We start from the raw sequence: 24667 nt of genomic DNA, 5'->3' as shown, positions 1-24667 counted from the left end.
GATAAAGTGCTTAGTACTCACGTGGCATATCCTGTCATTATCAGGAGATACCGTATGTGTGGGGATGGGAGCCAGTATCTTTGCTGTGTTTTAAGTGTATAACTTGCATTGTGTACATAAGGTTTCTGATTTTAAGTTTGATCATACATTTACAGCTAAAAGCCTGCTGAAAAAACACAGATTAAACAGACAATAATAAGGGTGGGAGTTGTTTGTTATTTTTAAATGTGAATCCAATCTAATAAAAAATGCCAGACTGGCAACTATGGACTGCAATCCTCTATTCACAGAATAGGTAGAGCACAGACAACAGCACTGAAAGCTTTCTTCACATTCTACCAATGTGCCTCAACCCTGATTTGGAGGGTCTCCTTCTAGCAGTGAGAAAGGACCTTGTTCTCTGTCTCCGTTCATTCCTTCGAGTCTCTGCTGAGACTGTCAACAAGGTTGCAGGATAGAATCAATTGTAGTGGTAGCTTTTATACTGTGGAACTGATTGAGATCTACCATTTCACTTCATATAGGTCACGAAACAGCTATCAAATGGTAATGATTTTTAAATCAGTAATGACTAGGGCTGACTTTGAACCAATAACTTAGAAGTGAAAGTATCCATATCTTATTACCATTTCCTTGAACTATCCAGTCCCTAGATACATATTAGGTACAATGAAAAACAATCCCCCCCCACCCACCCAGAAAAAAAATCTTACATCATCCAGCCTTCACAATCACAGTTCTCAATTTCATGCTGCTCCCAGTCAATTTCAAACTGGTGAGCACATCAAGCAGAAAGCCTGGAATACACATATCAGACATGGACCAAGTAATTTAACTATTTAGCCCTTACAATTATTTTCCTAAGAAATACCTGAGAAATGTTTGGCAAATTAAGAACTGGATCCATAGTCCACTGACATCAGTAGAAAGACTCCATTGACTTCAATGGTCTTTGGATCAGACCCTGTATGAGGAAACTTAGAAGCCCTGGCTACCTGTGACTAAACTAAAAACCAAAAGAAGTAACAAAACAAAACAAAAAAAATCACACAGATCGATTCTCCCATTTAAAGGGACACTGTCGAGGGATTTTTCATAATATTAAGGAGAAACAAATCAGAGTAGTAGTAATATAACTCCTTTAAAGCTTAAAATTGAATTCTGCTACAATTTTTCTACTCATTTACACACACATTGGTCAAGATAGCACTGGCTTGTTATTGTAAGGTTGGTTGCTCGTGATCACCAAGAAGCTGGTACTGAATGACTGAAAGAGAACACGATTTGTTTTGGACATAACTCAAAGTACCACAGTCTAATAGACAATCCACAGTAGAATACACAGTGCCCCTTTGTATTCCCTGAGAATTCCCAAACTGTAGTATTCAGGATCCAATAGAAAAAAGTGCTTCTCACCTGCTGTGTTGTGGCATCCTGCTGGACATAAGCCACTTGGGACGGGTCTGTAAACAGAGTCTAAACAAAGCAAAAAAGGCTTATCTATCAGGCCTCAATTTACTACCAAATCACACAAGGAGAATTACTGTCCTGTTAAGATGCAACCTATGTAAGAATTATTTATTTTATTGAAGTTCTAAAGTGCATATTACTGTGGCAGCTGTATTCAATTTATACCAGTAACCCTATGTATGTAGAAATTAAACTGAAACTAGTGGCCTCCATATAGACTAGTGGCAGCTCCATAAAAGGATAATAATTTTACATTAATATAGCACCTTTCATTCAGATACCCAACAGGTGTTTACAGACTTTACTGATCGTATATATGGAATAATATTTTTCTCCATTGCTAAAGGGTAACAACCTCTAGGATGAAATACAACAGCTGTTTAACAGTACACAGCAACACTACAGAACAATTTAGGGCAAGAATTTAGACATATTGGATTCAACTGAAATTACAGGGGGATTTAGAGAGGTAAAATGGAATTGAGCCAGGATCAAAGAAGTTGGAGACTACTAATTCCATCATTCCGCAAGTGTGGGAGAAGATGTATCAAATAGCTCCTATATTTAAACAATCTTTAATGGCGACAAGTGGTCAGGAAGTTGGGTTTTAGTCTCATGTGAGAAATGACACCTCCAGCATTGTTTTGATAACTAGAAGGAGTGTTACCTAGTGAACCACGATCACTGCTTCTCACAGCATCTGGGAAGAGAAAACCCTAGGAAAACTAAGTACTGACCAAGGTCAACTCTGCTTGGCTTCTGAGATTTAAAAATATCACAGCTTGAAGGGGCCTGGCTGCAGGTTGAATAAACACAATACTGTAAAAACTCAACCCGTGCTTTATAATGCACTGTGCTCAAATTTAAGTTACTGACTTATTTACAAACTACAGCATCTAAGTCTGAGGGCCTTTTGAGGTCCATGATTAGTATCTTTCTAGGCAATTTCCACTCGTGAGCCATCTCCTCTCAACACCTCAGTCCCTCACTACTTTGTTCTCAAACTGGATGGGACTTGAAGACTGCTGGCAGCATATGCACCATAGTATGAGAAACTCTGTATATACTAGCTCAGAGCTGTATGACATAGGTGGAAAATGGGGAAAAAGGCAACTCTGGTGTTGCCCCATATACCAAATACAGTTCCTTTACAATGCTAATATGAATGCTGCCATAGCAGCAAAGGGATTAAATGCTCTTGACAAGGACTCTCTCCCTTTAAATATATTATATATACACATGGAGATTTAGATACATACATATATATATATCACATAAAATATATACTATCAGGAACAGCAGTTATTAGATATTTATTTAATCTAATAATTATGCAGGACAAAAATCAGGCCTCTGAAATCAATTCTTTTGCCTAAATAAGTATTACTGGGTTAGAGCCAATGCTTTCAGATCCTATGACAAGAAGTGCTGTGCAAGTGCAGACTCTATTATTATTAATTACCAGAACTGTGCTGTGCAAAATAAGGAGACTGTTTCCAAGAAAAGCATGGATTAAGCAGCACCTCTTCCCTCTCCTAAGTATTCACAGCCTACAGCTTTTAGCATTTTATACATATATAGTGCAGGCAGAATTTCTACAGCGATTAAAAACACCTTTGATTTAATTACAGTCCAGTCTAACTGAAGTGCAATAGCCAGTACGTTGTGGTTAATAGCCCCGACATCCCTTGATTACCACATATGCAGAGTTGACTGGAATGAACAGTACATACTCCCTCTTCACCAATGGTTAGAGAGAGGTGGCTATGCACAGCTGATGGCCATTAATACAAACCACATAACTTTGCAGGTAGCTGGCTTTAATCCTGAATTAAATTATTACTCTGTACAGCCCACAGGGGGCAGAAAGGGGACGGATGTGGAACTACACGTGCCTGCGAAGCCTCCACAGGATGGATGTAAACCAACGTGTGCTCCGAGGTGTCCACTGAGGTGTAAGAGGTGCCATCTGCTGTGTAGACCACCTGCTGCGGGGGACGGTCCTGATCATCACTGTACACAATTTGTGCCACTGTTCCACCTTCAGGGACAAAGTGCACCTGGAGAAGAAATGAAGATGATATCCTTAAATAAATGTCTCTGTGAAAGTGTCCACAAACACACTCAGAATAGCCAAATTCATCATGTAAAGGCCTCCTGAGTCCATTCTACATAGCCAATTGTTATGGACATAACACAAAAATCATTGTATAATTTGAACTGAGAAGCCTAATCTAAATGCCAGTGAGGTAGAAACCTGGACATAAAAGTCACTACAACTTTTCCTTTTTACTCTGCATTTTAACTAGAGACATAAATATTTATACACAGCCATCCCTAACACTTAGTTCTTGGATCATTCTTCTCCCTTCTGCTTTTTGCAAAAAGAAGTAGATATGATACAGGACAAGCCTTCTTAATTGTTTATATACTTTTTCAATTTATTTTAATACAATCTTGTGGATTTATATTATTTCATTCACTCAGTTTTGTATTTGGATGGTAATTATTTAGTTCTTATTTGAACAGCTAAAATAGTTCATTAACTTACTAATGCTGCTGCAAATGATACTACTATATCTGTGATATTGGAATGTGATATGTGGGACTGTTTCCCTGTAAGATGTACATGCATAAAGCTATTTGAATGGGAAAAAAATATAATCGCAAAAAACTATTTGATAGCTCCTAAAGCTGCTAATGGGATATAGAGACTGCACCTCCAGGCCAGCAGTTCATATCTACCCAGTTAGTGACTGGAAATTGTTGTCCACGGTGGCCTGTCTGAAATGAGCTGTTCTCATTCTTGTTGCCAGTAGGCAAGTGTTCTCTTCTTGACAACTTTGAGCTGAAGTGCTCAGCATTTTTGAAAACTGGGCCATTTATTTAGATACCTGAACATGGAGTGAGGAACCTAACTTTAGGTCTCCATTTCCAAAGTATCTTAGCCAGAGTATACGCAGGTACTGCACTTTCACAGAGTTTGAAATAAAATTCATCTTATTTTAATAAAACTTGTTATAAAATAATTGATTTTGCTTGATCTTTTGGGATATTTTTTCTAAGAAAAAACATAAGCATCTTAGTTTAGGCACTACTGTAGATCTTGTAAAATAAAATGCCATTTCAAAACTAATAACAATGATGAGACTAATACATAGTATGCATACAGAGCCTTTCATTTCCAGGATGCTGTGAAAATACTAATGAACCCTCACAACACCCCTTTGCAGTAGCCAGAGGTAGTAAGTATTGTTATTTCTATTTTACAGCTGGAGGAGCTGAGGTACAGAGAAATGCAGTTTCTTGCGAAGTCCAGAGAGCAAGTTATTGGGACAGCCAGGATTCCAAGGCCTTACTCACAATCCTGTGCAAATTTAGCTCAACAAAAATTGAATAATTGTTTTTAATGTATATTTTAAAGCATTCCTTTGCGCTGCTGAGGCTCTGAGCAATAGTATCTTACTAATATTTGAGAAGTAAACATGAAACTGATTTGAAACTAATGTGAAACTAATCAATCTCAGTTTTGCTGTCCAAACTGAGTGGAATGCAAAGAGTGAAACAGAAGCAATGTAAAGTAAATGAGATTTTTATAAATCTAAGGCCCAATAATAACCATGGTTTAAAAAAAATCTGTATATACGATATTACTCTTGACAGTGATGCTTTGAACTGATCCACATTGGTGCTAGAAAATTAAAGAAAAGAGGATGTGTGATGTGACTTTCTGTTATGCTTACAACGAAAAAATGGCAGTAGGAATCTACTACATATGTATTATGGTCTTGTCTTAGTCATGTGACTAATCCTACTGACATCAGTTGGACTAATTTAATGAATCCTTACACATAAAAGAAGGATTTGGCTGTAGCGGTCACTGGAAATTACATATTTCCTTTTGGCATCACCCCCTCCTGCACTACCACAAAACTTTAACCAGAGGTCCAATTAGAAAGAAAGAAATTGTGGTTCTTTTCCAAGCTTCCACCCATGCTTCCAAGCCCAGCTATGTCCACTTCTGATGCCTCTACCAGCAGATTGCGCAAAGCTTCTTATGATTGTCGTCCCCCTGCCCTGTGTGCTTATACTAGCAGTGAAATTGTGAACAATGTTGACATTTAAATGACCATTGGTAGGCTCCAGAGATCACACCCCTCAAAATGAATAGAGATAGTTAATATCTCTCAGAGCTATTGTTTCAGGCTGTCTGCAAACTCAGACAGACTTCACAGCATTGGCTTACACTCAGTTCAATTGCTAAAGCTTTACTTTGCAAACATAGGGGCTAGGCTTCAATTTCTTTTCAAGCTTAGCTTCTGGAGCACAAGATGGCAGGCTCCGGAAAAAACGTACGAGCTTGTTGACCTGCTGCAAGCAAGCCCAACTCAATCCCTCACTCTAAGAAATAATTAGAGAAATTTCTAGGAGCCACTAGTCACCTGAGCAGTATTCTGTTCCTGCTCAGTAGATTCAGACCACACCTGTGGACTTTCCTCTTTTGAGTCCATCTCGTCCCTGCTGTGGTGCTCCATGGTGACAGCTAATTACAGGAGCAGTGTTTGGCTGAATAGATTCATCTGTTCGCTATGTCTCTACTCACACAAGACAAGGTGATCTTCTGTAACATGGCTATAACGAGAAAAAAGAGACTCAAGATATTAAACAGCCGAGTACATTGCAATCAATTTCAACTGTAACAGAAAGGCAGCTGAAAGGTGTTACTATCTACCACATGCAGGGATGTGCTTCTATGACAGAAGAAGTCTTAATTTTATGAACATATTTTTTCTCAGTTCTCTTTCCCAAATCCTGCTGCACAGTATTTTCTATCTACAGTAGATGAGGAAACAGGCCAACAACTGCACACAGCAGAGCTTCTGAGGAGGCCTGGGAGAAACAGATATTTATGGAGCAACCCTCCCATCCCGCAGCACTGAATGTGATAATCATTGCAGAGCAGAGAGAGGAGTTTAAAAAAGATCCATTTCCCTTCCCTCAAGGTCATCACATTACAGAGACCATCCATCAGCTTAGGGTTAGACTGGATTCCCTTTGAATCCCATCACTACTGCTCCTGCACTGGTCAGAAGGGGTTTGTTTCTTCCTGGCAACAAGGTGTTCCGTCTACAACTTTCGCAGCCTCTAATGGCCTACGGATCAAGAGACAGTGCTGGGAATTGAACCTCAGTCCTTCACAAAAATAATCATTATGTTCAGAGGCAGCCACTGTTTTCTCAATGTATTTGTTTAATTTTTAGTGCAACCGATCCTGCGTTTAGAGGCAACTCTCCACGTGCACAGGTCTGCAATCCCAGCTGGCATTTCACATACTATTAAACTAGACATTTTTTTTAAACAGAGAAAGAGAAGAACAATGAAGCTTAAATTCTAATCGATGTAAGCCTGGAAATCCTGACAAATTGCTTCCATGCTCGGTTTTATTCACCCCTTGCGATTTTATCGGAGCCTCTCAAGCTGCCATTGGGAATCTCAGAAGTGTAATTTACAGCTCTGCTGATTGGTTTAGTCAGTCCTTTAGCACCTTCCCAGTCCTTCGTCTCCAATGTCATATTAAATCATAGACTGAGGAATTAGCATGAGGCTGAGCCCATTTGATTTTTCAGCAAGTCCAATTAACTTTATTTTATACTGGCTGTCTAGTTGGGTTGATCTGATGCCAGCACCTGCCTGTGCAACAGGAAGAAAGCAGAAGGTCCCTGTCATAAATATAAAGGGAAGGGTAACCACCTTTCTGTATACAGTGCTATAAAATCCCTCCTGGCCAGAGGCAAAATCCTTTCAACGGAAAAGGGTTAAGAAGCTAAGGTAACCTAGCTGGCACCTGACCCAAAATGACCAATGAGAGGACAAGATCCTTTCAAATCTGGAGGGTGGGGGGGGGGAATAAAGGGTTGGTCTGTCTGTGTGATGCTTTTGTGGGAACAGATCAGGAATGCAGACTTACAACTCCTGTTAAGTTAGTAAGTAATCCAGCTAGAAATGCGTTAGATTTCCTTTTGTTTAATGGCTGGTAAAATAAGCTGTGCTGGATGGAATGTATATTCCTGTTTTTGTGTCTTTTTGTAACTTAAGGTTTTGCCTAGAGGGATTCTTTGTGTTTTGAATCTGATTACCCTGTATTTACCATCCTGATTTTACAGAGGTGATTCTTTTACCTTTTCTTTAATTAAAATTCTTCTTTTAAGAACCCGATTGATTTTTCATTGTTCTTAAGATCCAAGGGCTTGGGTCTGTGTTCACCTGTACAAATTGGTGAGGATTCTTAACAAGCCTTCCCCAGGGTGTAGGGCTTGGGGGGATATTTTGGGGGAAGACATCTCCAAGTGGGCTCTTTCCCTGTTCTTTGTTTAAAACACTTTGTGGTGGCAGCATACGGTTCAAGGACGAGGCAAAGTTTGTACCTTGGGGAAGTTTTTAACCTAAGCTGGTAAGAATAAGCTTAGGGGGTCTTTCATGCAGGTCCCCACATCTGTACCCTAGAGTTCAGAGTGGAGAAGGAACCTTGACAGTCCCTCACTGATGCTATCCTTGATTTACATTTTAAAGGCAAATTATTATAGTCATAATTCATTCCCATAAATTCTGACATTCGGTTTGTCACAGACAAGCTAGAAAAAGAAAAGGGAAAAAAAAGCAGGCATTTTCTGCCTTCTGTTAATCTCACAAACAATGAAGGAGCCTTGCAGGACCTGAGCACATACATCTTACACAGGCCTTCCCTACAATGCACAAAGCAATAATTCAGGAAAGCTTTACTATAATGTCACTCCATGGAGTGATGGAAACATTAACACCATCGCCACACTGAAAAACAACAAACGGAGGAAAGAAGCTTTTGTGCTTTATTAGACAGTATGTCATGCTATCATCACTGGTAACAGCCTCCCACTGACTCCCTCATGCTAAGAAACACATCGCATGCATGTTTTGCTCAACCCAAGGGGTGACGGAAGAAAGTAGGATATGTCATCTGACTTCATAAACACTCATGCCGTTAGACTCTGGGGAAAAGAAAACAGAAATGTTACATTCATGAGTGATGGTATATATATCCTAAAATATAACCCTAAAATCTGGGCAAAGAGCTGAAGAGGTAAGAAAAAATGCAATGCCAAATCAATGAGTGACGCTTTAGCCAGGGATCTTACTAGTAAGAAAAAAACACTATTAGCTGCATTGAACAATGGTCAGTGCTGAGAATCATCTAACACTGCTGTCCAAGAGGCTACATTATAAGGTGTTAAAGAAAGAGTTTACTATAATAAATAATAATACATAGTATTTTGACCTTCTATAGCATCTTTCATCCAAACACCTCAAAGTGCTTTGTAATGTAGGTAAGTATTATAAGACTTTCTTCTTATTCTTATCAAATCCTTCCTTTAACTGAAATAATTCACTGATTTTCTTAGCCCTATGATCACCAGGGTGTATATAATGGATTGTGTAGCGCATGACAGTGTTCATAATATTAATAACAAAGTCTGAACAAGACAGCGTTTAGCTGAATTTATCTTAATATCATAACAATCTTTCTTGCGCTCCTTTTCTATCAATTTATTCTAAGTTTTTGGCCATCAGTATTAACTGAATTAATTAATTGCATACCCAGTATTTTAATCAATTATCCAATAACTACCTGCCTAAAACAATCAAAATGGATCAAAATAAATGCTGAAGTTTTATTGTTTGGTTTATTTATTCTATTTACACCCATACACGAGAGAGACAGAGACAGAGAGAGATTTGGTTACTAAGAATCTGATCAAGTAAACCAAGCATTGAATTAAGTGGAAGGCATGAATATAACCAATTAACAGATGGTGTAACAGGGTGGCAGAGTTTTTTGACTGATTCCCCCTTTAAACAGGTGTTGGAATCTTGAAGGCAGATGCTGATTCATTCCTGCTGGCTCATGGCGGTAGGAATAGCTCTTCTATGTTGAATATAAGGGAGGTTGGGATGAGTCTTTGGCCCCAAACTGAACTTTACAATATAATCACAGCAGGAAAACACCAGGAACAACCAAGCTTAGGGAGAAAGCATAGAGTGTAGTTTAAATTTTTGCTGTGGCTCTGAGTTACTGATAAAACCAAATCTCAGGAAGAGAGGAAGTTTGTTCTACATTCAGTGGGTGAAAGACTCAGCTTCTATCGACTGGCATAGTTCCATTATAGCTCCAGTTCAATGGAGCTATGCTGTTATACGGTGGCTGAAGATCTGGCCTGATGTATTTAGATTCTGTTCAGAGAACAGTGAAGATTTCACTGCTTACAGATGAAGAAATTTTGCTTACACCATAGCTGAACTGAGGCAGAGAAGTAAGTGATTTGTCCAAGGCCACATATAGAATCCAGGAATACTCGATCCCAGTCACTTGTTGTAACTACTAGACCATGTTGGTTCTGAAAACCACCTTCTTTTGAGAATCTGCAGAACTTGTTCGTGCCTTTGATTCAATTAGTGTAAAAAGAAATCTGGTAAGTTATTGTTCGATTTGAATGGCTATATAGCTGCAATACATGGCTATCAAAAATTGGTTCTTCATCAGTCTTTTTATCCTTCCATTGTAATAATCAGAATATATAGCAAAACACTTTTCCCTGGAACAAGGCACAAGTGAATTTGCAAGTCTCTTTGTAACCACTGCAGTGCATTTGCGCCAGTGCTGCTAAATTGGAGCAAAAGACTTCTAGTGGAGACAAGGCCTTTGAAAAAGAGTCCACGACTTCAGAAAGTTTGAAAATGGTTTAGTTAGAAGTCACTTTCCACCCTGAGACATTGAAGGCGAGAATGCCAGGAAATGTAAATACCTGAGGGTGTCTACACTACAGCAGCACAGCTACGGCGCTGTAGCTTTGCCATTATAGCGCCATGGTGTAGACACTTCCTACATCAACAAAAGGGGTTTTTCCATTGATGTAGGTAATCCACCTTTCTGAGAGGTGGTAGCTAGGTAAACAGAAGAATCCTTCTGTCAGCCTAGCTGTGTCTACACTGGGAGTGAGGTCAACCTAACTATAGATTGCAATTGCATGGGCATGCAAGTTTTCACAGCCCTGAGCAATGTACCTTGGTCAACTTAAGTTTGAGGTGCAGACCAGACCTGAATAAGTTTTATAACTGAGCTCATAGAAGGACGCTAAGGGGACAGGCTGAAAGAAGTTTCCTTGCTGATCCTTATGCATAGGTGACTCTCCTTGAATTAATCTGGGAGGTTGCTATTCTTCCCTCCAAATGCATCCTCAAGATCCACTCCAGCTTTCTGACCTATAAGAAATAAGTGCTAACGTCTCTGCACCTCAGGGCTCCCCTATGATCTTTTCTCAGTTCTCCCAGCAGTACTGGCTCAGTGCACAGTGGAGTAACAGATACCCAAGCTGGCATGTGGCTATGGAACTTTTAAAAGGCAGTGACAGTTGGGTCAAGTCATCTACCAAGGAAAATTCTTGACATGTGTCCAGTCTCCCTCTGACTCATTACACCCAACAGAAATGTTGCGTTTAGATTAGCTGTTGAGAAAGGGTGGTAACTGAGTGAGTTGACAGTGACTTCACAATGGCCCAACTTAAGGGTTACATGAACTGTTTACTTTACTGTCTGTAGCCTATATAACAGGGGTGGCCAAACTGTGGCTCGCGGGCCACATGCGGCTCTTTTACCATTAAAGTGTGGCACACAGAGCACCCCAGTCCCACCCCATCCCGCCCCCCCCCCCATTCTCCACCTACCAGACTTGGGTGGGGGAAGCTCAGGACCTCTGCCTTGCAGCAGCATGGTGTGGTAGGGGCTTCTGCCCAGCGAGGAGGGGGGTCTTGGGGCTTCAGCCCTGAGGGGCGCTCCTGCCAGGGCTCAGGGCTTCAGCAGGAGCGGGGCTAAAGCTCCAACCCCCGGCTCCTGGCAGGTGTGCCCTGGCTCTCGAACTTCTGAAGATTGTCATATGTGGCTCAGAGGGCCAATAAGTTTGGCCACCCCTGCTATAAAACCATAAAAACAAGACACAATTCTCATTAATATTTAGCTTAATTACAACCTCGTTTCTTCAAATATAGCCTATGCACAAGATCGCAATTAATTTTAATTATATGGAAAGTTTGTCGAATCTGTGTTAGTCCATCATTCTGACTGGTGCCTCCATTAAATTATAGATGAAAGATCTTTTCTTGGGCTTCTGCATATTTTAGAAGGTGACTTGCATGGGCCTTGTCCTTTGCCTGGGATACCCAAACATCTGGCATAATGAGGGAATACTCTCTTCTATCCATGCTACCTGTCTATGGATCATTCTCTACATGTATACATTTCTCTTTCCAAATATTTTGGGGGCTTTTCCACACCACGTGTAGAAGTTTGACACCTTAGGAATACAGGAATATCCGTGCAAATATGCCAATGGGAGATTTTGCTGAGTCAGAAGGGATGCATGCAGATGCAGTGTGAACCTGATGTAACTCAATTACTTGCATTTCTATAGCATCCCTGAGACCTATATAGAGCATAAGCAGCATGTTAAGCAGTATGCCAATGTGCAATATGCTAAACCATTTACAGCACCCCTGAAGAGAGCATTTTCCTCCTCAAAATAGCAGCCATGCCTCACTCAGTATGGAATCAGGTGATGTCACAAGGGCTGCAATGCTAATGGGTAGAAATACATCATATCATCATGCTTGAGTGTGAAAGAAACAGGATACCAATAGAATGCAGCATAAACAACACAGCAGGATATGGTGTGAGGTGAAACCCACACATTTCCCTTTATTAGGTCCCGCCCTCCAGATGCCAGCACATGTAGAATGCAGCTGCCTGTCTTCTCAAATCTATAAAGTGCAACCCCATCAGCAAACTCCTCAGACGATTCCACTGGCTCCTCATTCATTTCAGGATACAGTTTAAAATTGCCCTACTTTTGTTAAAATCCTCTGGGGACACCTGCAAACCTCACAGACTCTGTCCCTCTTCTCTTCCAGCACTTGCTTCCTCTTTGACCTTTCCAAAATCTCAATGTTGCTCCAGTCTCCTGCCTCTACAATTCTCCATCTCTTTCCAAGCCTCATGTGTAAACCTGCCTTTATTCCTTTGATACCTTCTCATGTCTCACTTCTTCCCCTTGTCATATATTGTCCGTAACTGCAACGCTATTATTAATTCTTCAACTTCTTTGAAACAATCATACACAAAATAATATATTATTCCATTGAGATTCCCCAAAATTGGAGGGAAGATTGGGGCAAGACAAAATGCAGGTGTGCACCTCAGCAGCAACTTGGAAAACTGGAAATGTACAAAATAATGAGCTTAATTCAGGAATTCTCAAGTGAAGGGGCTTGACCCACACCACAGGGTGGTTAAAACTCACCAATTACATGGAAAAAAGAAACTAGGGCTAACTGGACTTAGCAGGGGCAAGGACAAGGAAGGGAAGGAGCAATTCCCTCCCCCTTCCTCCTCCCCTCACCTTCTGTGGCTGCCCCCACCTCCTCCCCGTTCTGCCCCATCCCCTAACCAATTTGTATTCAGCTCTCACATTCACAGCATGCAGCTCTGGGGGAAACAGAAGTGGCATGGCCCAGAGCTAAGCACTGGGCATAGACAGACGCACCTCATTCACAACTCTGCACCCAACATCAACCCCGTCATGGGCCCTGCTATCCCCAACATATGAGCTACCCTCACCCAGACTTCTTAGTCAGTTCCCCATCCAAACACCCTCAATCTCATCCCAACCCATACCACCACCCAACACCACAGAATCATAGAATATCAGGGTTGGAAGGGACCTCAGGAGGTCATCTAGTCCAACCCCCTGCTCAAAGCAGGACCAATCCCCAATTAAATCATCCCAGCCAGGGCTTTGTCAAGCCTGACCTTAAAAACTTCTAAGGAAGGAGATTCTACCACCTCCCTAGGTAACACATTCCAGTGTTTCACCACCCTCTTGGTGAAAAAGTTTTTCCTAATATCCAACCTAAACCTCCCCCACTGCAACTTGAGACCATTACTCCTTGTCCTGTCCTCTTCTACCACTGAGAATAGTCTAGAACCATCCTCTCTGGAACCACCTCTCAAGTAGTTGAAAGTAGCTATCAAATCCCCCCTCATTCTTCTCTTCTGCAGACTAAACAATCCCAGTTCCCATCGATTAATACCCTCATCATAAAGCACTTGTTCCACTGCATACTACCCAGCAATAGCCCACCTGCATCAGGACCCATATACCAGTCATAGTTTCTTGCCATGAACCCAAGGACAGGTACACAAAAAACTGTAGGATTTGGTTTCAGAGTGGTAGCTGTGTTAGTCTGTATCAACAAAAAGAAGGAGGAATGCTTGTGGCACCTTAGAGACTAACAAATTTATTTGGGCATAAGATTTTGTGGGCTAAAACCCACTTGGATTGGTCACAGCAAGATGCCATGGCTAGTTTCTGGGTTCCAAGTGGTAAAAGGTTGAGATTTGCTGGCTTAAATTGTTTATTTGATATTACTTTACATTGTAAAAGGCAGAGAAGGAAGAATTTTAGGATAGCACATTTGAAAGACTAAAAATATTAGCATGAAGGGAACTTTTAGTGGTTGGACGGAAAATCCTGGATCACAATGAAACCAAAAAGTGTTCCTTTTTTTGATACAATAAACAAAGATCCCTCAGCGTCCACTGTGTAGAAAATACAGAAAGAGTAAAGCAGGCAGTATCTCCTGTACAGACCCTGCGCTAAGCAGACAGTTTTAAGGAGCTCCTGATGCACAAGCAGCTGCACTTACATTGATTCAGTCATGCCCTTAGTCTGAGAAATGTTCACTAGAAAATAAAGCTGCTCAACCATTTACTGATATGATGGATTTTGAATTAGAGAATGACAAATAATCTGTCACTTGGTATTTCTGTTACTGCAGTGTCAGGGCCAGGAGCTGTTTCGTATACTGGTTACTAAATTTTACAAACGTAAAATTCTTAATTTGTCTCAATTTATTCTCTGAATAACAGGGGTCTAACCTTTTACTTGCAGAAAATAACCGTTCAGCTAAGAAAGTCATTTGCACAGGGACAGTGGCACCTTTATAACAAATACAGAATAATAAATACCCTCTACTTTTGTACACCAGTGTAACCACCTCAGAGTGAATTCCAGCAGCAATGTCTGTCATTTATATGAAAACTGATGTTTCTATTTGGTAAATATCTTCCATAACACAAAATGTCTTTAACCAAATTAATAATTAAAAAACAAACACACACACAAACCTTTTTAAACACTTGGAAGGCTTCAGATGCGGACAGAAGAGAACAATGTTCTTCATTTCTAGACCACCAGTTTGAATCCAGTTTACAACAGTAGCGACTAACTTATTAGCACCTCAGGGCAGCTCTAGTTGAAGTCCACGGGTGCAACTGCACTCACAGAAATCAGGCCCAGACCAACCAATATGCACTCAGTGCATTTGCACAGGACCCCCATCTCAAGCTTCGCCTAGCTGTCCCCCCATCACGATGCAGGCGCTGCCAGGCCAAATTTGAGAGAGTGGCACTGTGACCCCTTGTGCCAGGTTGCAATGCCATTCACTCAAATTCAGCCTGGCCACCCCTCCAACGAAGGGTCGGTTTGTCCTGGTCTGATGGAGGGACAACCAGGCCAAATTTGAGTGAACGGAGTTGCAAACTGGCGTATGCAGTTTCAGCACCAATCAGGTTTGGCACCTGCCATAGGTAGTGCAGGGAGCAACTTGCTTGTCCCAGATCCCACTATCACCACCACTGGCATCATCATGCTGGGCCCAAGTCAACCTGCCAGGGCAAGAGCTCGGCGGCAGGCGCAGATTCGGGGATACCGCTCCCATCAGCAGTGGGTCTGGAGCTCAGGGAGAGATAGAACTGGAAGCAGACCCCCAGCTGCACGCAGGGCAGAGCCCCCCATCTCCACAGGGAAGACAGCAACCCCAAAGGCCTGAGCCCTCTCTTACCCCCCCAGTTCCCCACCCTCCAGTACTCATTGAATCAGAAGTCTACATCAGCCCCTGTATCATCAGATCACTGTGAAGTGAGTTGCGGATGGGAGGTGAAATCCAGCCCCACCAAAGTCAATGTGAGTTTTGCTATTGGCTTTAATGGGATTCTCAGTTCAAGTTCCGGTGGACAAGTATCCGTATCACCAAAACTGCAGCTTGCATTCTTGCTGGCAGCCTCAGAAAATACATGAACTACGGGTCTAGCCAAAGCACTGGTTTTCCCTGCATGATGTTATTACTGGGGTTTCCTAACTTTTTGAGAAGGAAGGTTTGAAAACTCCATTATGATGAATCCACTCACTTCCGACTGAGCTAGAAGACAGTGGCAAAGAGCTCCCTTTCAGTATCAAAGACTTTCAGAGAGGCTATATTTATCTCTGAATACCTGAGAAAGTACATCACTTTCTTGTACAAAGAATGAGGTTTGGTGTCCCCTAGCTGGCAAGCGTAGGCCATGGTCATAGTATTGGCTATAATGAAGACATGCTGATAATTTTACCTTATGAGAGCTAATGACATACCTTAGTTCTGGAAAGCTGATGCTGCAAGAGTTGGCCCCTGCATTAACTGATTGTTTGAATGGTCTCCCCAGCTGAAAAGACTGGTATCCACTGATGTGGATCTGGTCAATTCGATTTAGGATGAACTGCTTTGACCCTGTGCTTCTCAGTCCAGTAAACTAAGCAGATTATTGATTGGGGAACAGTGATATTGAACTGGGGATGACTCAGAAATTCTGGAGAAAGAAATATAAATCCAGAATTCCCATCTCCACCAAAGTGTTTGAAAACCAAGAAGGAAGAGTTGACTTCCTGGTACCTCTCTTTCCTTAGAACAACTTCTATTACTCCAGTCTGAACTAACTTCCTGAATCTGGAGTTCTTGGGGAAAATGGACAAACTGAGAAGAAGGAAGAATTGATTATGAAGAGGTTGAAGGGAGGGAGGGTGCTAAGAGATTCTGTTGCATACTCCTTACTACCTGTTCAAAGCAGAAGCCCCAAGAGTTGCAAAGTTGAGGAGTCTTCCCCATGGGACACAGATCTTTAGGCAGGCAAGGTGGTGAATCATGCTGAGGTCATGTTACAGCAAAGTGCTCTGAAATAAGTTGATTCTGAGTCAGTTCCGAGGTCATCTTATGGTAAGTACCTGTTTTCTGGTCCAATGAATATGGAGGCAGAGAAGCCCCACAAGTAGGGCTTATTTCTATGAAATGATATATATATTTCCATCTGCTTAGAGGGAAAAGACATCTGCTCCTTGTCCACTGCCTATATAACTGCTTTCTTGAGAGGCTCTCCTCCTCTCATATGATTCCATTTCTTTTCTCTTCTATTTAGGTTCTTACATTACAATAATTGCTATGGTGTTTGAGCACAGGACATTCGCTTCACATTTTTTGGGGCACAGATAGTGTTGCTTGTTTGGTCTGGATGGTTAGCCAATACATAGGGCCTTGCAGTGTTGTTTCCATTAGGCAGAGAAACTGATGAAACACTCAGCTACATTCTTTGGTTCAATCCTATTTATTTACAAAGAATATACACAAAGTCTTGCATCCCTGAATACAGTAGAAACAAAAAAACAGCAGGCAGTTTCCTTGCTCACTATTTCCAAGTCTGCTCCTCCAGTCAGTTCTGTGCTCAAGGAGCTGTCACTCTGATCCTTTTCTGGGTCATGCTCATGACTGCTTTGCTGGTTGTCTGCTGGCTCTCTGCCTCTCACAAAGAGCCTGTCAAAACAATCTTCTAGCCCCTGCATTTACAACCAGTACCAGGGAAACCCTCTTACTCTCCCAGGGTTAGTTTTTTCTCAAGCCTTGTCATGTAGCCCACTGCCTTGGCCAGAAGCTTCTATAGTTTTCAGTTATCTCGCTTCATAAAGGAACATTTAATTGCTCCTTCCAGCCAGCCAGAAAGAAGGATGTTTAGCACACCCATGACTTTAACCAGGTCTGTGATTGTCTATAGCAGCGGTTCTCAACTGGTGGTCTGTGAGCCCTTTCAGGGGGGGCTGTGGAGCCTCATTACTGAAACCCAATTTTCCCGAGCCCCAGCACTGAAGCTAGGAGAGGCGCAGGGCTGAAGCCTGCACCCCCTCCCCCTCCCAGCCCAGGAGTGGTGCAGGGCTGAAACTGATGCCCCCCCCCAAGCCAGGAACAGTGGATGGCTGAAGCAGGGAACCCCAGCGCCCCCTCCCCGCTGAAGCTGGGAGCCGCACTGGGAGCCCCCCCGACCCGTACACAGGCCCAAGCTGCCCCCTGAGCTACCCCCCGCCCGCACACAGCCCCTAGCTATCCCCCTCCCTGCACCCTGAGCTAGTCCCCTCACTTCACACAGCCCCTAGCTACCCTCTGCCTGCACCCTGAGCTATTTTCAAACTTTTTGAACTGACACCCCCCCAGAGTTATATTTTTGGTTGCGTCCCCGTACAGCCCAGATAGGCTGGGTGGTCTCCTGAGTGAGTCAAGGGATGGAGGTGGCGCTCCCTCCCTACACCCTGCTGTGTGGACTTGGCTCAAGCCTCGCCAGCCCTTGCCCCCCCGCATAGAAGTAAAACTATGCCCAAGGGTCTCCCTGGCCCAGAGGCTCACGCTCTCCCCCCCACCCTCTGCCAGGCCCTGGCATTTTTATAGCATATTGGGGGGAGCGGGGCCTCTGCAAGAAAAAGGTTCAGAACCCCTGGTCTATAGATCAAAGACCTGCCTGATGGCATCCATTAACAGCTTCCACCATACCAATATCTTCTGGCCACCACAGTAATTCTTTCTCCACCTTTTTTTCAGGGAAGCAAAGAAGGAGAGTGATTTCTTTCATCTCCTTATGAGGAGACTCAGGGCATGGCTACACTAGAGAATTTACAGTGGCGCAGCACCCCTGTAAGCTCTCTGTCGCCACACTAAGCTCCCCTGTCGACTTAATTACTCCAGCCCCCGTGAGCAACAGAAGCTATGTCGGTGGGAGAAGGTCTCCCACAGGTCTCCCACTGACAGTGTTGTCCACACTGGCGCTTATGTTGGTGTAACTTATGTTGCTTGGGGGGTGATTTATTTACCCCCCTGAATGACATAAGTTATACCAACATAAGCTGTAGTGTAGACATTCTCAGATCAGAGTCGCTCAGCTGGAAACCGTGGCTGGAGGTAGCATTTTTCTCCTGGGAATAGCTGGGCTCAATATATTTTGGTTCTTCTTCCATAGGGATTTTTGATATGGGGGTTCCTGAAGTGGACACACATACAAAATACTTAACAGTATAATGTATTTCAAGGGTGTTGCCCTTTTATATTCCTGCTGTTGGGGAAAGGGCACCTTTCCTCAATGGTGAGAATATGCAGAAGACTCTGATAAATGGAGAGGACAGATTCTGCAGCAGGACCCTTGGAGTTAAAGCAGTGCCCCCGCTGAACCCAGCTAGGGAGATCCCACAGAGAAACCAACATCAAGGGGTTTCCAAACATTCTTTGTTGCCCCTGATCTGATAGGATAAAGATGGAAGAAGACTGGAGCTATGCAAGTGTAATGGTCCACCTCTCAGCTCAGAGAATCACAAAACCATGGCAATATCTCAAATGAGAATCCGTTTACAATATTGGCTGCATAAAAGGGTTGCTTTGATTTACTCAAGGCTACAGAAGAGGTTTGCATGCTGAGGTTCCTTACAGCAAAAACAGGAACGGCTATTAGCTGAATGCTATTGGTGCTGAGCATTGAATACTCTCTTTCACCACTAATCAATCATATACAAGGACAGCAAGATCATCATGCAAGGTGGGTTTTATACTAAATTATGCTGTGAATTGTCATCCAGCTTTTAATATCAAAATGGTTTATTATGCTCAAAAGTAGGAACCCATGTGTCTGTAACAAGCTGTATCCTACACTTAACTTAATTATCCCAGCACACATGGGAGGTAAGTCAGTAAATTTTCTGAGAACCTTTGGAAGAATTTGCTCTCATGGCAGCAAGAAGGCTGGAAGGTGCAATATGTTTAACCTCACTGACTACTGAGTCATGACTGCTGTCTTTTTTCTGAATTTTCATTCATCAAAAACGTATTTATTTCAAGGAACTCTGGCTCTAGTGCATTCTGGTTGGATGTTAGTAATCAGGTAAAGTAGGACCACAAGATTTATATTTCACTGGTGGAATAGAGATGGAAATCACACTTACAGCTAGGACACAAAAGTCTATTTATTTCCAGGACAGGAGTAATGGTTGCAATTTATTTAACCATATAATAGAGAGAATAATTTGGCCAAACACAAACAAATCTTTACTCAAATTGTGTGGAATGGATCTATCTAGGTTCTTATATCACATCCATCATCATATTATCTGATCTAAAATCTCATTATGATGTTCCTAAATCGTTTCCCACAGTTTATTAGATTTAGCTGCTAAAAATCTATTTATTTTAACCATGGAGTATAACAGGGAATCAACCATTCTGAATGAATCCCAGGACAGCGTAACATTCTGATGCTTGAATTTTCTCAGAACGCAATCATACCAACTGACCGTGGGCTGCAAATTATAACAGGAATCTTCTACTAAGAGAAATATGATTCCTTTTACAAACTCCCGACTGTAATTTGCACCCAGATCTGTCTATCAAAGAAACAGTCCTAGTCTTTTTGACTGGACTACAATGACTTCATCAAACTCCTACCTAAATCTGTGTCCTCATTTCATCCTCCACCTCCTCTTGTCAACTTAGCTGCTACACATCAGCTCCTCTAACTACTCCCTTTGTCTTTCTCCCATTCTTGGCCTTCTAGTCTTTATGCTGCCCACTAAATTTGGTACAGTCTCCTTCAAACTTCCTTCTTTCACAAAGATTTCTTGCTCTAATCTTATTAAGATACTGCTTTGCCTTCTGGTACTAAGACTGATCTCCCACACATCAAACTACTTAGACTTAGGGCATGTCTACCTGTACAGTGCTTCAACAGTGCGTCTGGTGAACACGCTCTATGCCGACAGAAAGGAGCTTTCCTGGTGGCATAATTAAATCACCTCAGCAAGCAGCAGAAGCCACGTGGGCAGGAGAAGCACTCCTGACAACACAGCGCTATCCACACTGGCGCTTACGTAGGTGTAACTTACATCGCTCAGGGGGTTCACACCCCTCGGTGACTTAACTTCTGCCGACATAAGCTGTAGTGTAGACATAGCCTATTAGATTCCAAGCAATTTGAGTCAGGGCCCTTGCCTGTTAAATTGTTCAGGAAACTACAACATACCCTTACAGTGTTATGTAAGCAATATGTGCAGTAGTAAAATAAAGCTACCTAATGAAAAAAAAAATCCAGAGGCCTCAGAAACTGAAAAAGATAAAAGCAAAATAAGGGGCTTTATCAAAGTACATGTGCCACACGCTGACATGTACAGAACATCCAGGTACAGAGCGTTCTTAGATTTCCATAAAGGGAGGTGACAGAAACGTATCAACACTACAATACTACTTGGGTTCGCCCCAGCCTACATCTGTCATTTTGTTGTATTCCTCCTCTTGCTCACCACACTCATCCCAAAGTTTTATCTCCTAATTGCTCCAATTCTGTATTTCTTTCTCCTTTCCTCTACTAGTGTTTCTATCTTTTTGCTTAATCTCTAGATTAAAGTATCATGCCGTTTTAAACTTCTCAAAAGATTTGGAAGACAAAAGCTGGCTCTATGACAGAGATCCCAAATTGTCAGCGTATCTCAATACAGTCCCATTTCAACAGCCCCCCTGGTGATTTAAGGCCACAGTCGTGTCCCATGAGCTAGGGAGGAAGGATCACCCCCAACAAAAAAACGCACAGTGCCAAAAATGCTGGGCTCGGTAGTCACGGTAAGGTAGCCCTGCCATAGTATTTCGAGGACAGCGATTGCTTAAATGGAAAAATCCTGAAACGTTCCTGTCCCCCGAAGTCAAATGTGGGTCCCGCACAGGTTGCTGCATGGCAGCTCATTCGCATTTCGATCGGGAGAGGCCCCGCGTGCTGCACTGGCACCTCCCAAGCACCCTCAAGATACCTGCCACGCCCCGGCTCCTTTCCTCAACCTGCATGCCGGGCAACCCTCCAGGCTCCTGCTGGGCGTGGGGAGGAACCCAGTGGGCCTCAGTCCCCAGCACACCAGGAGCGGGCACCAGCCAAGCCCGCCCTTGACAGCCAATCGGGGGGGGGGGGGGGCGGCCTGGGCAGAAAAACAGCCCCACCAATAGAACTGGGCTCTTGCAGCCCCATGGTCTCCCCCACTCCTCCCCTCCCCAATCGGAGAAGGGGGACAAGACACACCCCAGCCAATCAGAGTCGGGGGCAGAACCTCTCCCCCGCCCTAGAGCCTAACGGTCTCCCCAACATACACACAAAGACACCCCCGGCACCAGCCAATCAGAGGAGGGGGCGCGACCCCCCTCCCCCCCAGGGTCCAAGGGAGACAGAGGTGCGAAGCCTCTGGCCAATCAGAACAAGGACCTCTCCACCGCACAGACTCCTCTCCCCTCGACAAAGCGTGAGGCGCAACAGCCCCCAGGGCTGGCCTGGCACCCAACGGTCACTCAGCCCCAACCACTCTGGGACTGGGAGGGGGGAAGAGGCAGAGAGGTTGCGCCGCATGGGCTGGGAGAGGAAGAAGACCGAAGCCGAGGGGAGGGGGAATGATCCAACCACGGGGGCAGGGGAAGATGAACGGGCCACACAGGGGCAAAATGCCCAGCGTGTTGGGGGGGGGGGTAAAATGGCTCCGACACCCACCCCCCCCCGTTAATGAGGTGCCCGGGTCCGGACTGTACCATCCGGGAGGGGGGGAAGTCGGGTGGGGGCAGCCCCTTACCCCCCTGTCCGGGGCGGGTGGGGGATCCCGATCGGGGAGGGGGGGAAGAAGCGGACTGTACCTCTCCTGCAAGTGGGGGGGAAATGACAGCGCCCTACTCCCCCCCACCCGCGGGAGCGAACGGTTTGTCCCAGCCCCAGCGCTAAGGAGCCGCCGGCTCCGGCGCCATCTTGGGTGCGACTAAAACAACAAGCCCAAATCCCTGGCATGTCTCCGCAGTGCCCCTGGGCCGGACTCCCCTCCCGGACCGTCCCATCGCGTTACCTGAAGGGGTCCCATGCGGATGCCGCGCCCCGGCCGCCGCCGCAGGCGCCGCCGCTGCCCCAAACCCCCCCACCTGTCCTCACCTCACAATGGTAGCTGCAGACCAGGAGGGGGGGCGGCCGCCCGGACCTCATTACCATAATCTGCCTGGCAACAGCTATCAGTGCCGCATGCTGATTGGCCAGGAATCCCTAGCCCGGGGAGACCGGGCAAACGCACCCCCCTCCCAAAAAAGCACAAAGCGGCCGGGTCCCCAGGGGGAAGGTGAAGCAAAGCCCCCCCCCTCCCCCCAGTCCACAGGAAAGGGGGAACCCTTGCCAGGGCTTCCACCCCACCCCAGCACCACCCACCAATCACAGCGCCGCTCTCATCCAACCGCAGCTCCGCCGGGGGCCTGCTCGCCAATCACAGTGTTCCTCTCAGCGTGGTGCTCCGCCCTCTTGCTGTGGGAGGAGGTGAGGGGAGTAGAGCAGTGCCCCCTGTTGGCTAGATGGGGAGAAGCGAAGCCCAGCAGCGCCCCCTGCTGGTGGGGGGAATGACCCAAGGGGTAAGGGGAGCAAATAGATGAGTAGAGGGAGAGTTGGGCTGGCTAGCTCGGCAGTGACAGAGCAGGGCATGGAACCCAGGAGTCCTGACACCCAGCCCCTCAGCCTATTCTCTCTTCTCTAGGCACCCCACTCCAGGACTCAGCCAGCCCTTCATCCTCCAGGTAAACTGAGTTCAGCATCACTTGCTGTGTGTGCGTCCGCGCGTTTCAGGGATGGGACCTTCCATCCTGTGTCTCCATCTGCTCTGCCCATGGGACATTTCTTGTAAGAGGGGGCTTCTGCCTGGTACTCTTGGTCTACATTTCCCCACCCTCCCCACTGCGCACTGGGGTGCAGCCCCCTGCCATTGAGAGGTGGCTGCACTTTTGAGTCAAAGGCATTCTTGTGCCTGCATCATATGTAATGGGTTGTTAGACTCTTTGAGATGAAGGGTGCTGTATAAATGTAAGGAATTATTATATTATAGACATAATAAAGCACTGGTGCACATGCTGTAGGGATGCTTTATGGAGGGAGGAACTAGATGACGTAATTGATCCTTTAATCTTCACTGTATTATTCTGTAGGGGAAAAAATAAATTTAAAATCTAACCTAAACTCACTTTTTGTTTGAGAATGTTGGTTTTCTTTTTGTTGTTGTTTTTTGTGGGGTTGGTCAGTTGGCTTCTGTTGTATAATAAGGACATTGATCCTAGTCCATTGACACTTTATATTTTTGTATAGCATCTTTAGCACAGATGTAAACACAAAATGCTTCACAGGTGTTTATAAAAAAACATTTAAATACAAAATTATTAATCTAATGCACATTTTACTCTGAGTTTTGTCTAGCCTGACTGAAAAAGGTGGGTTTTTTAAAACATTACCACTATCTGCACTCTCTCAAGAGTCTTTGGGAAAGGATATTTGCAAATTATAAAAGAAACAGCAATGTTTGGTTTGTTTCTTCATAGACTCACTTAGAATAGGTATTCTAAAGTGAAAACTATAAAATGTTATTGGGGTAACTTCAGTACACAAGGAAATGCATATTCAATTGGGGGTGATCCTACCTGACTATTAGATAATGCCCTGATATACTCTGGAAACTCCTGCATTGTCTGTCTCATTTACTGCTACTTTCTGTTCATGTGTTATATAAGAAATTTGAGTTTTAAATGTCATCTAAAAGAAATCAAGGATAATAATTGACATCGTTCAGAAACTTGACCTACCCATTTGATATTCCAGTTTCTTTTGGGGTTACCACTGTTCTTTCTAAGGGGGGGAAAAGACTTTGTATTGGTTATGGGACAGAAAAATACTCTTTTTGCTAATTATCTTAGTGTTTATTTACCACACACCCAGAAAGTTTTTTATTTGGCAAGTTCTTTTTTTAAAAAGAATACTTCCTAGCAGCTTTCATTCTCATAATCTTCCAAATTGCTTTACAAATGATATATTTACAGCGCCACTGAAATGCAGCCGCCTTGTGAGCAGTTATATCCTCAGTGGAGTATGGCAGCCAACTGACAGAGCAGGGCAGTGGGGG

General features: G+C 43.8%; 1 protein-coding gene across 3 annotated transcripts in view; it reads right to left on the bottom strand.

The window, feature by feature from the left end:
- PRDM10 (PR/SET domain 10) overlaps positions 1-22792 on the bottom strand; it is a 72516-nt gene extending 49724 nt beyond the window's left edge. The window contains exons 1-4 of one of the 3 annotated variants that reach the window (XM_074936624.1): positions 22672-22792; positions 5913-6102; positions 3366-3530; positions 1417-1476 (exon numbers count right to left, since the gene is read on the bottom strand). In XM_074936624.1, the coding sequence (XP_074792725.1) occupies positions 1417-1476; positions 3366-3530; positions 5913-6005 (318 nt within the window). In that variant the 5' untranslated portion in view covers positions 6006-6102; positions 22672-22792. Of the gene's footprint in view, positions 1-1416; positions 1477-3365; positions 3531-5912; positions 6103-22588; positions 22605-22671 lie in introns of those variants that run through there. The other 2 variants (XM_074936627.1, XM_074936625.1) reach the window with 2 other exon arrangements.
- Between the last annotated feature and the right edge of the window lie 1875 nt (positions 22793-24667).

This window comes from Natator depressus, chromosome 22 (assembly GCF_965152275.1).
Source record: "Natator depressus isolate rNatDep1 chromosome 22, rNatDep2.hap1, whole genome shotgun sequence".
Lineage (NCBI taxonomy): Eukaryota > Metazoa > Chordata > Testudines > Cheloniidae > Natator > Natator depressus.
This window is presented reverse-complemented; position numbering and strand designations above follow the sequence as displayed.